The following is a 16,542-nucleotide window of genomic DNA, read 5'->3' on the forward strand; positions in this document are numbered from 1 at the left end:
ACATCTCGGCAAAATGAACACTAAGAAGAAACTAATCAAAGACGACGATTAATCAGTCTTATTTATAAACTAAAGCCTTTATTGGAACTTCACGTTTCCATTTTGTTGTTATCTAAACAATCAATTCAGTGGGGGGGGGGGGGGGGGAGAGAAACCTTGACAATTTAATCAATGATATCCGTTTGGGTTTTGTAATTCATCATTGCTGATGGAATGTTGTTAAACGGCATATAAACTGTATAGATGAAAATGAGTATTCAAACCTGAGATATATATCGTCTAGGGAAATCATGTGTAACTACTCTTGTTTTAATAATCCTCGGGTAAAGTTGAAATATACTAGAAGTCAAATAAAGTTTCTTCACTGTTCTGGATTTTCTAACGTATTATAATTTTCAATATATATATATATATATATATATATATATATATATATATATATATATATATATATAAATATATATATATATATATATATATATATATATATACTACTTCATTTATATATATATATTTATATATAGGCTATATATATATATATAATATAACGAAAATCCACGTTTACTCCAAAAGAAAATATTATTAGAGAAAACCAGAGAAATAAGATATGACTTATAATTGACAAATAAGGAGTAAGTTTTAGAAAATATATTGGAATTTTCGGTCCCCCTGGGACCTTCGTCAGCAATACTTGGCAGTCGAATGAAAAGTACAAAATGTAACATGTAATGAAAGTATGACGCTAGATAAGTGTAAGTTGCAATGATAGAATTAAAACCAAATAAACCATGACTATACAGGAAGCGGATTAAGGAGCAAAGAACGGATTACATATGCGTGTAGAACTGATAGTTGTTAAGGGGTCCCAAGTCTTTGTTGAGGCCGGCGATGTGAGACATTAATACGAAAGATCCAGTCGATTTCTTTACGTTTACGTTCAGTAGTTGATTTGAAGTTCGAGGCAATTAAAATACATTTTAGGTTTTTTAGAGAATGACTATGAAGATTGAAATGTTCGGAAACTGGGAATCCTGTAAAATTATCACGAATAGATTTTTTGTGATTATTAAAACGTAAGCGGAACCGGGAGCCTGTTTCACCTACATAATTGCCCTCTTTGCAAAGTACACAATAGAAAATGTAAATAGCATTAATACAATCACAAGAGAGGGAAGGGGGTCTTAGACTAAAGTCAACATTGGGAATCTTGACCACGGTGCCTGGGGTAATATGGGGGCATATTTGGCATCTAGGTTTAAGAAAATTGCCTGCGGAGGTGGAAACTGAGTGGGGGAGTCTGGAGGAAGTGAGAAGAAATTTAAGGTTGGGGGGTTGACAAAATGCTAGCATAGGGGGGGGGGGGGTACCTTAAACGATTCTCCTACAGACTGATCGTCTTGGAATACAGCAAATTCCTGTTTGATGGAGCGAATGAAGGATTTGATGAGGGGGTTGTAACTGGTAACGAACGGAATGCGTGTGTTGGGACTTTTAGACTTGTATTTTAATAAGTCCTCACTGCTCAACTTGTCGGCCCTGGAAATACCCTGTCTAATTAAGTGAAGGGGGTATCCGACGTTCAAGAAATAACCAGTTAATATGGATACCTGGTGTTCAAAATCACATGGGTTGGAGCAAATGCGTTTAAGTCTAAGGCATTGGCTGTAAACAATAAGTCTTTCTTTGATCATGTTAATTCTTTTCATGACAGCATTAAATTTTCTGTCGAAGTTTCCAAACATCAAATTTTATTCCCAGATGTTCTGGTCAAGTTGGATGGCAATTCCTTAACCACTTCGGTCTATTATAAGCCCACTGATATTCATATGTATTTACACTTTGATAGTTTTCACCCACATAATCTCAAGAGTTCTATTATATTTTCTAAAACTTACTCCTTATTTGTCAATTATGAGTCATATCTTATTTCTCTGGTTTTCTCTAATTATATATATATATATATATATATATACATATATATATATATCAAAATATATATATATAACAAAATATATATCTTAAAATATATATATATATATATATATCAAAATATATATCACAAAATATATATATATAGATTCAAAAGAAGCCAGCCTTCATATTTGGAAATACGGCGAATAATTTTTCATGCATGGGTATAGCTATATAGCAGGTACTCATCAGTTTTAAATGTCTGTCCTTATTGTGAATAAAACGGTAATAGGGCACTCTCCTATGAGACCTGTCACATTTCAATACGTATCACGACACGAACCTACGTCACTATTTATTTTAAACATAATCTACATAGATATTGCTTGTTATCTCCATGACCGGAGGCGATCACTAAAGTTTATGTAACTTGAAATTAAAAATGACTTTTCTTTTTTCTCTACCCCCCCCCCCTCCCCACCCGTTCTATAACGTTAGAAACACCTGTTAACTTTCTTCGTTATCTTATTCATAACTAAATTATCTCGCAACTGTATCGTTTCGTCTTTTAGTCTTTTTAGTCTCATTAAGCGTTCCTTAGACTTAATTCTATACAGCTATCGATCAAGTTTCTTCTGTTCTTTACCCAGGTGTGTTACGTGGTATACAGGACAAAGAGCATCGCCACGGTAACGGGAATGAGCATTGCGTCACTGGCCGTCGCGGATCTGCTCCGGGGTTCTGTCGTTCTCCCATTCGCGATAATGACGTCAGCCTTTGGTGCGACTTGGCACTTTGAGACTGGTCTCTGTAAAACTACCGGTGTCTTCCACACAATGCTGGGAAGTGCAAGCGTCATGACCCTCGGGGCTGTCTCCCTCGACAGGTAAGGAACGCCGTTTGATACCCAAACAAATAGATAGCTCCCTCGGATTGAACTTAAAATATATCTTTCAGATCTTTACTCTTAAAATAGAAACTTAATTTTACCTGAGCACGTAGAAATCTTCCACTTTCCTGTCTACTGGGTGATTATGACGTGCTGCAGTGAAAGGGGGGGGGGGGGTATAGGCCTACAAGAAAGTCAACCTGTTGTTTCGTATTAGTGATATTTATATATAACTTTAATCGGGTTTAACAAACAATGAGGAATAAAAGTTGTTGCAGTGCATTTTTGTCCCTGTCTGAATTATTATGAAACGCTTCCCCGACTTAGATTTTCCAATGATAAACTTGCTCAATTCGTTAGAAAAGTGAAGATTCCTACGTCTTCGCTAAGTAGTTAAAACATAAACAACTTGAAAATGTTGCCTTTAGCTTTCCCACCGTGACAAAGGCTGTAAGAGTATGGTTGTAATTCATAAAGATCTCTGTGATATAAACTACATAGAGAATAGATCCAGATGTAATTCATTCGTCACTTTTCATACTTTGCTGCTGAAATTGAAGGATTGTTGACATGCGATCTAGTCTTATACGATAAAGGCAAATGTAAATTAATCTATTACGTCATATGCAAAGAAGGTTTCATTTCTTGTTCTTAATATCAAGTTGGTAAAGGGTTTTCCTGTACTACCGATAATGTTCGTTTACCAACATAATCTAGGAAGTTGCCATATTTAACTTCAAAACAAATCATAATAAAAGTTTCTCCTCCCCTTCCCCTACCCCTCTCCTGCCCCTACTGCACATCAACTCCCCTTGAAAACCGTTATTCAATTCTCGAAAATTAAACAAGTAAATATTAACTTCGACTTACTAGTGATTATGAACAATAAGAATTTTCGACGACCTTAAAAAAAAAAAAAAATTCAAAGAAAACAAGACTAGGTCAACGAGATATCCAAAACCTCAGCTAAAACATCGTAACAAATTTGTGTTTAGACATTATGTAAAGACGTGCAAGGTTTCTTTATATTTAAAGTCGATGGTCATAACTTTCAAAATACCAATAAAACGGGTAAACATTCATGACAATTCAAACTCGATCAAAAAAAAAAAAAAGATGAAGAAGAAGAAAATAACCAAGGCAAATGGAAGCAATTGACCCCTAAAATTAATTGAAGTAATTATGTATGAAGGTAAATAGAATTGAGTTTGTGAGCAGCAATATGACCTCGAACATATAACAACAACATTAAGATCAACCGATAATACTTATAGAAATGATATAAAGCGTGCAAATTTAGTAAGCACGTCGACCTGACAGACCAGGGCAAAATCGGAAACAAATCACTCCAAGTAAATATTGATTTAGAAACAGAATTCAGTCAAGTCTAAAAGTGTAAACTTTAAACAGCATTGACTAAACCTACTTTCGTCATTTTCTTTGATCTTTGATAAGAATAGGTCAAAATCGTGGAATGAATAAACTAAGTATTTTCATTCAAGAAAAAGAAGAGAGACTTTTATAGGGAAATTTGTTATTGGGTGACATCATATAGTAACATTAAAGAAGGTAACATTGTTTGAACTATATGTTTGTTTATCTTGTCTTATTTTCAAAGTGAATGTAAAACAGGATAGATATTGATACCAATATCATTTATTAGGTCATGTTTAAGAATGTCTTTTTTTCCGAACAATATTTTAGATCCAACATTTACACACAAAAAAAACAACCTGTCTTATGTAAGAAATAAAGAAAACCATTGAAAATTCAGCATATATGGTTCGATGATGTCATATTCACATTTGAGTGTGGAGGAACATTAAACTGTTGAAACTGTGGTATATAAGCTGAATCAAAATTCCTTTTAGCCGCTTAGGATAGCTGCTAAACAAATGTATCTATATATACTCAATACACAGAACCGAAGACTTAAACAAGTTTATATAAATGGCATTATAGAGCCGCGCTTGTACTTGACCTTTGTTTTTAATTTTCTTTCTTTGTAAATTTTGTTTGCATCACTTCAATAGCAGTGTGTTTGACAAATGTTGAATATTTTAAAGCTGCTATATAATCGGCTTTGTATTCTATTACAGAATTTACACTTAACAATGAAAATAAGCAGGGAAAAAAAGGAAGAAAACAATAAAACATTGAGAAAAGTAAAGAATGATTTTAACTCCTATATGGGGACACTGTAATATCACCCAATAGACAAAATGGCAGCCGTCTGCGTGTCTGAGCCATGATATTCCTCCCAACGGAACAAGATTAGTATAGGCCTATTAGTTGTTGGAGATGTTGTTCATTACAAGAATATCTATCACTTTAAAATAATTCGGTGATTGTTGCGTCTTGTCATCTTTAAACGAAAGAAAATATCCAATTTTGTAATCGAGCAAATGTAAGCCGAATTGTTGTTCTTTTAGCAAATTTCTATAGCGTGACCGTCGGTAGAAATATTAAATTATATTATTGCTAATGACTAATGAACATTGGTAATTACGATAGTGTATTGGGATGAAAACATCGTGTTCTACATTTAAGAGACGAAATTACCGAGTTTATTTACTAACCAGAATGGAAAAATGCATTGAAGTTTCGATGACTCCTAGCACTAGACTTCTGCTTGTTAACCAGAAATAGCTGTTACAATATAAATGGCCCGAACCACTATTTTGATGCACAAATTACACTATGGCATGATAAACACAGGTCAGTCTACTGTACGTGACAATACACACCTCCACCAGAAACAATAGTACTAAAAATCGCTCATCACTTAGTTAACATAAATTCATTGTTTTTTATCTTTTTCATCCCCCCCCCCACCCCGTTGTGTCGCTTCTCCGTTCCTTTTATATGATCAATATAATAAATTCAACAAAATTCCGCGAAAGTTCAATAAGTATTTCATTCGTTTCTGCAGTTGTTGTGATTGCAATCTCATCCGGCTTCGTGCAAACTTATATTTGTAATGAAAAAGAGGGAATGAAACCAAAATTGTTACTAAAGTAAGCTAATTTAGGAAGTAAAGTAGCAGGAAATTTGATGTACGTGGCAACAGTCGTGCAAACTTACAAAGTAATATAAGTAAGATGAAGAGTGAACCTAAACCAACGGACTGAATTAGCCCGTACACTAGCCAATATCCTCTCCCTCTACCTTTCATTAACGTTATACGTTAAATACACTTGTGTACGTCGTTGCCTGTTTTATCTTATAGGTCAGTCTGAAGTCAAGTAACTTGAACAAGTCTCACATTTTTTTTACCGACCGTACAACGCGTAATCAGGGAATAAAACGGCCCCGGTTGCATACCTACCAAGGTTCTCTACAAGCTATAAGTGCGATTAGCACAGCTGAAGGAGTGGAAGATCAACATAACACTAGGCTAAATAATATCTCGCTGTTTATCATGTTAGGATAGGGAATGATCGTGAAATGAATTACCGTTGAATTTCCAAGCAAATATTTGTAGATCAGAAAGAGGGTAGGTATACTTGTTCAAACAAAAATACATTTGTCATCGAAATGTTCTTATTACACATATCTATTCTTTGTTTCTTCTTCTTTCTTTAGATACATCGCCATTTTGAAGCCACTGAAGTACGCTACTATCGTTACCACCATACGTGCCGCTGTTCTTCTAGTCTTTATTTGGAGCATGTCTTCATTAACAGCTCTTCTACCGCTGATTGGCTGGTCGGATTATATATTCATACCATGGACTTGCATCTGCGTAGTAGACTGGAGGCCAGGTTACAGCAGTGGTTACGCATTCTTTTACCTTTCTGTGGCATTCATATTGCCATTTCTGGTGCTCATTTACTGTTATTTTAGAATATTTATAGTAGCAAGGAAACAGTCTCGAAGGGTTATGGCAATGGAGCTGGCCTCCGTAGATAATAACACTTTACATAGAAACAAAGGGAGTGGACAGTCAAGAGCACAAAGGTTTACAACTATGCGAAAAGAGAAGAAAGCCGCGCTGACACTTTTCATCGTCATTGGGATTTTTATTTCATGTGTTACACCTTATTGTATCGTCTACCTGATTGCCTCATATAACCCTGCCGATCGTGTTTTAGCCGCTATGGGAGTCACGTCGATGTTGTCTTTCTTAAATTCTGCAGCAAACCCGATGATTTATGGTATTTTAAATCGAAAGTTTCGTCGAATGTTTCTGCATGTCATCAAATGTAAACGTTGTAAACACGTGAGCGACAATCCAGCTTTACAATCAGACAACGGCACAGCAAGTACAGCAATGGCCTTAAGGAAACGAAATCATCGAAGAGAAGATACTGTACAACATATATCGGGCAAGCCACCGGCGACCTCCGCTCATGGATTACTTCGACTTTCTCTGGCCACTGCTCCTGGCGGAACCGTGGCTTGTGTCCTCGATGAAAATGTCAACGGTGTAGATAAACTGACCTTGAAACACCTGCCTACAATATCCGACGTCTTAGAACCACACGAAAGTAGAAATGGCGGACCGAGGTTGAAGACAGATAATTCTACAAACGACGAAGTTAGAACTCTTTCATTCCAAGCTACTGTAGATGCAAACCATAAGCACCGTGACCACGAGACATGTGACGTAATGGTTCTCACTGGACCTAGAGTACGTTCTATCCATATTGATAGGAAATAAAGATAATATAAAATTTAAAAAAAAACAAATATGCTCTTTAAAACATACATCCTAGTTGGGTTTGTAGGTCACGTTCCGCAGTTGCTTCAATTTATTTCAAACACTTTTATTTGCTTGTTTGTAGTAAATGTAACGCAATGTTAAAATAGTTTCTTTAAAGTACGATATACCTTACAAAACAATATATTAGCTCTTAACATTTATAGGCCAGTAACGGTTTCATAGCAGGTGAAGCTAAATCTAACTCAATTTGCATATAAAGTACTTACTTTCTTATTTCCTATGAATAACAGAACACCATCGGAGAGGATGGGGACCGTCTTAACACGTGTGCGGGTTGTGGTGCTGTGCGTACTAAACTTCAGTATTATTAAATATTTATACAAATTTAATCAAAATATTTCTTATTTAAATGAGGTTGGACTTAAAGGAAATATCAGAAAGAAAGAAAGACGGAAAAGAAAGAGGGAAAGAGAAAAAGAAAGAAAGAATATGTAATGTTCGATATCGTGTAATCATGTAACCATTCGATAACCATGTATGGAAGTATTACCGTGCATATCAGGGGCAACACTTCCACGGGTGAACAATCAAGTTTACTCTTGAAGAAACCGAATATCTAAATCCCTCATCAACAAAACTTCTTTCAATGTTACTCTGTGAAGGTGATTGATCACGACTTTCTCTTGTAGTATAGGCCCATGGATGCTTTGTCTATGGCAGGCCCACTCTAAGCCTTAGTCTGTGGACCTGTCTGGACTCGAAAATTACTGTTGCTTACATAATGCTCCAAACCACAGAGAGTCGGTGTAACATACTTAGTCTGTCTGTCTGTGTGTGTTTGACTATACGAGATACTTTGTATAGAATATTTAATGATCACCACAAGAAACAAGCAAAAGAAAATTAACAAAATAGAAGGGAAAAATACCCGGATAGACTTTTAAATGTCATTCCATGGATAAAATGTCATGAATAATTGTCCCAATTAACGAACTAAATGGTACTTAAGGCTGGACAGTGCGTGTGAACGTAATAAAGACCATGGTCATCCAGTATTTTGAAGTTTAACTTTATATATATATATATATATATATATATCTATATATATATATTACGATTTATATATATTTATATTTATATATATTTATATATATATTACGATTTATATATATATATATTTATTTATTTATATATATTTATTATATATATATTATTATATATTATTTATATATATATTTTATTTGTCGGGTGATTATATGTGAAATACAACAACAGTTTGCGAGCTTTTCCTCACAAATGACAGTTCCACATGCGCATGCCTAGAACACGTATCGGGCTTCGTCATATATCATATATGTCTTTGTGTCATGATTGGGTGTGATTAACGCTATGATCTATTTAATATATATTTATATGCCGTGCATATGTCACCCTACATCTTCAAAAAAAGCTAGTAATTAACCTACATTGAATTTGTTTGAAATTGAAACAAAAGAGAATTTGGACAAAAATTATACACATGCAGCTTTTTTAATTGCAGCAGTTGATTTATTTACATAAATAGAAACATAATGCAGCGATTTCAATACTTTAATTCAGCAACAAATGCGGAGCTACACTGGTTTTGCTTCCAGTTTTTGTGACTGGTCCTTGGCTGTACTTATTTCCTGAAATTGATATCGGGGTGTGGTTTCATCCGACCAAAGGCGAGCTGGAAAATTACATCCCGTATAATAGTAATGGTAGACGTAAAGGCATTGAAGACTCGCCCCAAACTGCGTGCCGCGCTCTGAAAATCTTTCCGTTGCTTGCAAGTGACGTTTTGTTCGTGTCGCTACAAAATGCAGACAGTAATGAAACGTGATCCTTGATATCTTTATCTGGACCTGAAATGTCCATCGCTGCTATGTACACTGTGTTGCGGGTATTGACCGTAGCTGCATGTATTGACTGTACACTAGTGTCTAAATACCGACGGTAGCAAGCTGTGTGTGTGTGTCTTTTCTGGGATCGATGGTGGTGTCTAACACTTTCTGTTACACCTCATTCTAAATAGGTCAGATTACCGGCATGAGACGTTTCTCTGTGCGCGAGTCTTCACACCCTTTAAACTTTAAGGATATATTTTGTTTGTTTGTTCGTACGATTATTTGTTTCTTTGTTTCGATGTTTGTCTGTTTGTTTGTTTTGAATGATAAGATCGTGCAAGCTTTTGCCAAGAACTGAATAGCTACATCTACTTGCATTCGAAAAATCTCAGATATTTTCTCCTCATTTTTGTACCGAATCTTGTCGTATGATTTTTTAAGGTGATTGAAAATTTACTACTTCTTTTTCTTATGAAGCTATAATTATTCATCATAAAAAAAAAGAGAGAAGAGGGAATGAATAAATTGAATAAAACTCGACTTGAAACTGTTTTAATTACCTTTTCTTTTTGTTATCTCGGGGTCTGTAATATGTATGCGTCCTGCTATTGGACCAACGTCTAGTAATACGGGATGAGATCTACCGTCAGCACATCTCTCGACACCCCCCCTCCCCTTGCCCTTCTCCAAGGTCAAAGGTCCCCCGAGGTAACAGGGACCTCCTTGGACCCTTCCAGGTAATTCCTACCAACTTCCTAATTTATGGTTGTGTCTGCAAAACTATAATAAGGGGGACGAGGGGGTGGGGCAAGCATGTCGCGCCTTAGGGCCCTAGAGAGTGGTAAATTGTTAAATTGCTAATTCGGCACGGCGTAACATTAGAGTGTGCATGTCCAATTACGAGCTGTTTCACGTAGATTAAAAAGACAAACACGTTAGGCCCATGCATTAGAATGTTCCGTGAGTTTAGTTTTGTTTTTAACATCGGTGCACACAAGAACCACTGATGTGAATGACATACATACCTCTCCTTGCGCGTAAACATGACAAAAGGTAAATCAGGGTTTAAAATTCTTTGCTCTTTGCAAAGTTTGTTTATAATCTCCAAGTCAGTTTTTCCATTGCTATCATTTATTTTAAACGTAAAGGAGAAAAGGCCACTCCTTGTCTTCGGAGAAATTGCTTCTTTATTGAAAAGAATTTATATTAACTGCATCATGCCTTGACAGTTACCGGAAACGTAATCATGTTAAGTCCTTTTAGTAACACACCATAAGCAAACAATGAATATTCAGTGGCAAGAAATGATTTGCTCCGCTTCAACGATATTTGTCGAAACAATTCCTGAAACAGGGTGTGAAGTGTCGTCAACTACATGAAGATGTCAAACGTTTTATGGAGATATTCTGCCTCCTTAAGAAACAAAACTCCCCAACTATTGTTACTGTTTCCATGGTAATATCGTTAATTGTTAAAACTTGAGGGGGTATAATCCTCGCTTCTAGTTAGTTCCTCGGGGATACTTCGTGTGTGTGCTAAGATAGACTTTCAGTTACGCATCTTATTCCGTAACTCAAAGGCATAACAACATGCCTATGAGCCTTTCAATCATAAGGTCCCCAGTTCGAGTCACTCCAAGAGAGTTGTTGACAATTCATAATCATGGACGTTAAAATATGAATCTAAGAGACTGACTTCGGTCAGCTTGTGGCTTTGATAAGCCAATGATGGCTTCTTATATTGAGTTCCTGCTTGCAGGAGGATCTAAAATACACATACATACATACATACATACATACATACATACATACATACATACATACATACATACATACATACATACATACATACATACATACATACATACATACATACATACATACATACATACATACATACATACATACATACATACATACATACATACATACATACATACATACATACATACATACATACATACATGGATACTATGGTAGGATACAAAGGAACAGGTCAAATATAAACTTTCTCCGTACTTTGTTCTTCTTGTTGTATTACATTTTATATCAAAGAGTGATATATATTACATTGTTGTTGTACAGTTTATCATATATAAATGAAGTAATGGATCAAATCAAATCAAGCAAATCAATCAAATTCATCCATCCATCCATCCATCAACCATCAATCCATTCGTTCGTTCGTTCGTTCGTTCGTTCGTTCGTTCGTTCGTTCGTTCGTTCGTTCGTTCGTTCGTTCGTTCGTTCGTTCGTTCGTTCGTTCGTTCGTTCGTTCGTTCGTTCGTTCGTTCGTTCGTTCGTTCGTTCGTTCGTTCGTTCGTTCGTTCGTTCGTTCGTTCGTTCGTTCGTTCGTTCGTTCGTTCGTTCGTTCGTTCGTTCGTTCGTTCGTTCGTTCGTTCGTTCGTTCGTTCGTTCGTTCGTTCGTTCGTTCGTTCGTTCGTTCGTTCGTTCGTTCGTTCGTTCGTTCGTTCGTTCGTTCGTTCGTTCGTTCGTTCGTTCGTTCGCTCGCTCATTTATTGCTTCAATAGATTGAGAGCATGTCGTGCGTTTGTTCAACAAGGATATTCCGCCGGTCATTCCTTCTATTTCTACGAATTTTCTCTATTTAAAGATATCTTTTAAATAAATGTCAACAACTTCGACTGTAGGCAGTATACTCAAAGGAGAACAACTTCCAATAAAATAGTCAGGAAACAAAACAGGTTGTCTCAGTGTATTACGAAATGGTTGAATAACCTCTGAGAGATGCCTGAACTAAGTGGGTGTTCAGTTAGAACCAAAACAACTGTTTGTTTATAATTAACAACAAACCAACAAACAATAATAAAAGCAATAACATTTATGATTAGGCATTTCATGTTTCAGTGATTACAGTATTCATTTATTATCTCATAATCTTGGGTAGTTCAGTTAGAACCAAAACAACTGTTTGTTTATAATTAACAACAAACCAACAAACAATAATAAAAGCAATAACATGTATGATTAGGCATTTCATGTTTCAGTGATTACAGTATTAATTTATTATCTCATAATCTTGGGTAGGTCGTTATGTCAAAGCTAATTTGAAAGGCCACGTTGGTAGGAAAAGACTCTGTATACCGAATAATGATCGTTAACTGAAAATATTAGGGGAAAGAGAAGTGAAAAAGGAAATAAAAGGGATGAAACGTCCCCCCCCCCTTTTTCTATTCTTTCTTTTTTTCTGCTCTTCTTGAGAAAGGGAGGGGGGAGGTATACTCTTTACATTCTGTCGGGGAAGAATAATACCACTCCTCTGGGCCTCTGCAGGACCCCCACACCCGTTTATCTTTCCATTCTCCCAGTCGAGGGGGAAATCCCCCACCCAGCATTGATCTCGCGTGCACGTCACTGAAGTATATCTACCGATTTATTGAGAGAAAAGTGTATAATTCCTACCCAATTGGGAGTGGAAAGTTTTGGTTTGTTTGGAAATAGTTACATGCAGGGCATTACCTAATTTGCACAGGATTTCTAAGGTGTGGGGCAAATTCTTAAATCCCCCCCCCCCCCGGCCATTTTATGACAGGAGCATGACCTTTTGTGGTCTTTGCCGACTGAATGTAAAGCAAAATTCCCCCCTGAACGTTCCCTTCCCCGATGGATTGCCCCACCCTAAATTTCTCTACTTGCGGCACGTTACTAATCTTATGCCTTACCAATAGTAGACGGCAACTGTACATTCGGGACAACACAGAGTCAAAATACTGCCGCGGTTTCTCTCAAATGTATTTCCTAATCGAAGTAACTTATTCGGGAACTGCAGTTGAGATATATAAAGTTTAAATCCGGCCGAGTCTAAGGCAAGAAATAATCCTCTCTCAGTTTAAGTGTACAGTGACGTAAATTCGATTCACGAATGAGTGGTACGGGAAGGGCCCGGGGGTCAACGTTCGCTCAACTTGACTGTCTCTTATATCTTACTTCAAGATGCTTTTAATTTCCAAGGGATTTTTAGTTGAAATGTTTTAAAGGCCCCTTTTCATGACTTGCCTACAGCTAATATACACAGTAGCCTTGCATGAGAAAGTAAATTTAACTCATTCCTCAGTTGTTCTTTTCATCTTGAATTTTCCTGAAAGAAAAACGTCGCAACTGTTCTCCAATTGTCGCTGAAATTTTAAATTTCTGAATTACAACTGATAGCTTCTTTCTGAGTTGGGTATAGTAGCCTTGTACGGTCCTCCCATCCAGGGGCGTGCATACAATATTTTTCGGCGGGTGGGCGAGGGAGAGGGCGTGAGAGTTGGGAGGTTGATTACGAGACCAACATGTGTTGTTGATACTTCTGTTGACTGGCCAACCAATGTCTCAAAAAGGAACGGGGAAGCAGAAAGTTTGCAAAATGGACGATGCATAGTTGCATTGAATTTGTCCGTGTATATTGATAGATTAATAACTTATGGTTATTAGCTAATTGCCATTTCGTTTTAATAACAAACACCACTTAGTATAAAAAATTAGGGCTTTCCAATTATGTGCAAATGGTTCATGATTAGTTTAAAAAAAGGGGACTTGACAATCAGATAAGACGCAAAGCTACTTTTTCAACCAATGAAAGCTACCAGAGAACAATCAATTTACAGAACAGTATTAAAGTATGTAAGGTGTAGGCGGGGGGTGGGAGAGGGCGGGAAAGGACCTGTCAGTTAGAGCTATACAGTGCATGAATCAGTTTCTTCGCGGAGAAGAAACTTAGGGAAAAACTCTGAGGGGAAGAGATTGCAGAGCAAGCAAGATATAAATAGGCCAAACAAACAAAAACAGGTATCGCATTTACCTGATTGGCAAAATATAAGAAACTCAAAACCGTATATAAAAACACCCGAAGGAAAACACTGTATCACACTCAGTCATTGGGTTTTAATATAGAAACCCGTCCCCACTAGAAGTCAGAGTCGAGGCATTTTATATATATATATATATATATATATATATATATATATATATATATATATATATATATAAATGAAAATCGTAATGAGTTGGAAAATCAAGAACAGTGGAAAAACTTTCAGCCTCCACCGGGATTCGAACCACGGGCCTTCCGCTCTGTACGCGGACACCCTAACCACTAGGCTATGGACGCTGATTGTATGTCCAGAGGTTCGAAACCGGTAAGGAAGGTCGTAATTCCGCTGTAGGCGTTTGTCACCTGTATCGAACAATACTAGTTCTGTTTTTGGTGACGTATTTTGCCTTACTCTAGAGATCAAACATGATGCTAACCAACTCGAAATCATTTGTGATTCCTAAAGCCGGATCTCGAAATAGATACTTTGAACAGACTTTATGTTAATGCCTTTGTCGTTTACCTCCATTGCATTTATATATATATATATATATATATATATATGAATATTGCCATAAGTAATACTTTGACCAAACTTTAATAAGGCGTATTAATTAATCTTTAGCTTTATCGCTTGGATATACTGTAATTTGTGTATATAGGCCATTGTTCGACATCGGGTGATATGTTCTACTTATAACACGTTCTCAGTGTTATTACCATTTCCTTTATTCCAAAGCGAAAGAGCAACATCGTGTAAGTCCGTATTCTGGACTATATTAATCTTTCATAATTCTGTTTTATCCTTTCTATCTCTCTCTCATTAACTCTCTTTTATTTCACATGTTTTATAAATGTATCGTTTATACCCTGCAGCGAATTCGGCTGGATATAACCCTCGTGGTAAGATGTTATCAGGGCTGATCATCTTCTAATATCTTCATTTCCATTTGCTAAAAGCATCAAATGGCTCAATTCCTACTTTTAATCAAATTTCACATAAAGACAGCATGCACTGTAAAAAGTACAGCCGGTAAGGTCAGCAAAATTATGAAACCATATTCAGGCAAAAGAATGCCATAAAACGAGAAATATACCCATAAATGTAACTACTGCAAAAATGTGACTCTCTTAAACACCATGGTCATGGTATATCCGATCTAAAACATATTCGTTATATGTTACTATACGGCTTGAAAAAAAACATGCATAGCACAAGCCTTGTCGAAATATTGTTTTTAACTGTTACCTTTTTGCCTATAAAACTTCAAAGTAACATATGTATATCTCGAATACGGCATGTGTAGCAATTAAGATGAAAATTTCACTAGAATGCTTCCACAAAGTTAATCAATTACAACTCAAAACTAAATTAACCCATGAGCTATTCTTCTGAAAGGGTTTTTTTTTTCTTTCTTTTTCGTCTCGTCATGTAACTGAACGGGAAATAAAAATAAAATTGCAAGAACGATGACCTATAACGTTCACAAACCATCATTAAGTATCTTGAATCTAAAGCTTAGACTGTACAGAAAAAAACTCACAACTCTTTTAAATTCACAAGCCACTTTAATGCTTCAATCTAAATATAGCATCAATTATGCATAAGCTGGAAGGCAGTCATTAAGCCTTTGTTAATGCGTGAATTCGAGCATTATATAACCGACAACCGGCACATGTAAACAAAGTCAGCTTAGAATCCCCAAGCGACGGAATTGAAAACGTCCGCTTTGTCCATTAGTTTTAGACCGAGGAGAGAGTTTTTATCGTCCATAAAGTTTTCCGATCAAGGTTTATTTCTTACTCACGAGTGGCAGCTATCGCGGAATCGATAAAAGTCCGCACATGTTGATGCATAGCCTATATATCTATTATCTTATAGTACTTACACAGGAAATATTATGCTGTCAAACTAAGCAGACTACACATTCAACGCCGAAATGTACACAAGCGTGGATTAAGCGAAGGGGGAGGGGTGGAGGCGAGCGGGGGGGGGGGGTGGGTGGGGGAGAGTGGGATTTTTAATTCCACACAAAATAAAATGATACGAATTACTATCATAACCTTATAAGCTGTCTAAACCTAATTATAGACGTTATGTTATATAGCCTAAATGTGCCTCTGAATGCAGCATTTCAGGCCTAGGCTTTCCTTGTTTATATGCGGCAGGGGGTGGACCACCAGACCACTTACACATTGTGGTCGGCATCAACGACCCAGGACCACACCCACTCCAGTTTATTTCGTTGAAATCCTGTGTATCTTCTCCTGGTGTACATACTTGATTGTGATGAATAGAAGATTGAGCTATATACTGAGCTATAGATTTGAGCTAGGAGTGTTAGCTCAGTGGTTAACGCCGGTGCCTTTCAATCATAAGGTCCCGAGTACGA

At 36.5% G+C, this 16,542-nt stretch overlaps 1 protein-coding gene across 1 annotated transcript in view; it reads left to right on the forward strand.

Annotated features, from left to right (window-relative positions):
* The window catches only part of LOC139979076 (histamine H2 receptor-like), an 18,415-nt gene extending 8,434 nt beyond the window's left edge, over positions 1–9,981 (forward strand). The window contains exons 2-3 of the mRNA XM_071989739.1: positions 2,562–2,797; positions 6,386–9,981. Of these exons, the coding sequence (XP_071845840.1) occupies positions 2,562–2,797; positions 6,386–7,463 (1,314 nt within the window). The 3' untranslated portion in view covers positions 7,464–9,981. The remainder of the gene's footprint in view (positions 1–2,561; positions 2,798–6,385) is intronic.
* Positions 9,982–16,542: the final 6,561 nt, after the last annotated feature.

This window comes from Apostichopus japonicus, chromosome 13 (assembly GCF_037975245.1).
Source record: "Apostichopus japonicus isolate 1M-3 chromosome 13, ASM3797524v1, whole genome shotgun sequence".
In the NCBI taxonomy this organism is placed as follows: Eukaryota; Metazoa; Echinodermata; class Holothuroidea; order Aspidochirotida; family Stichopodidae; genus Apostichopus; species Apostichopus japonicus.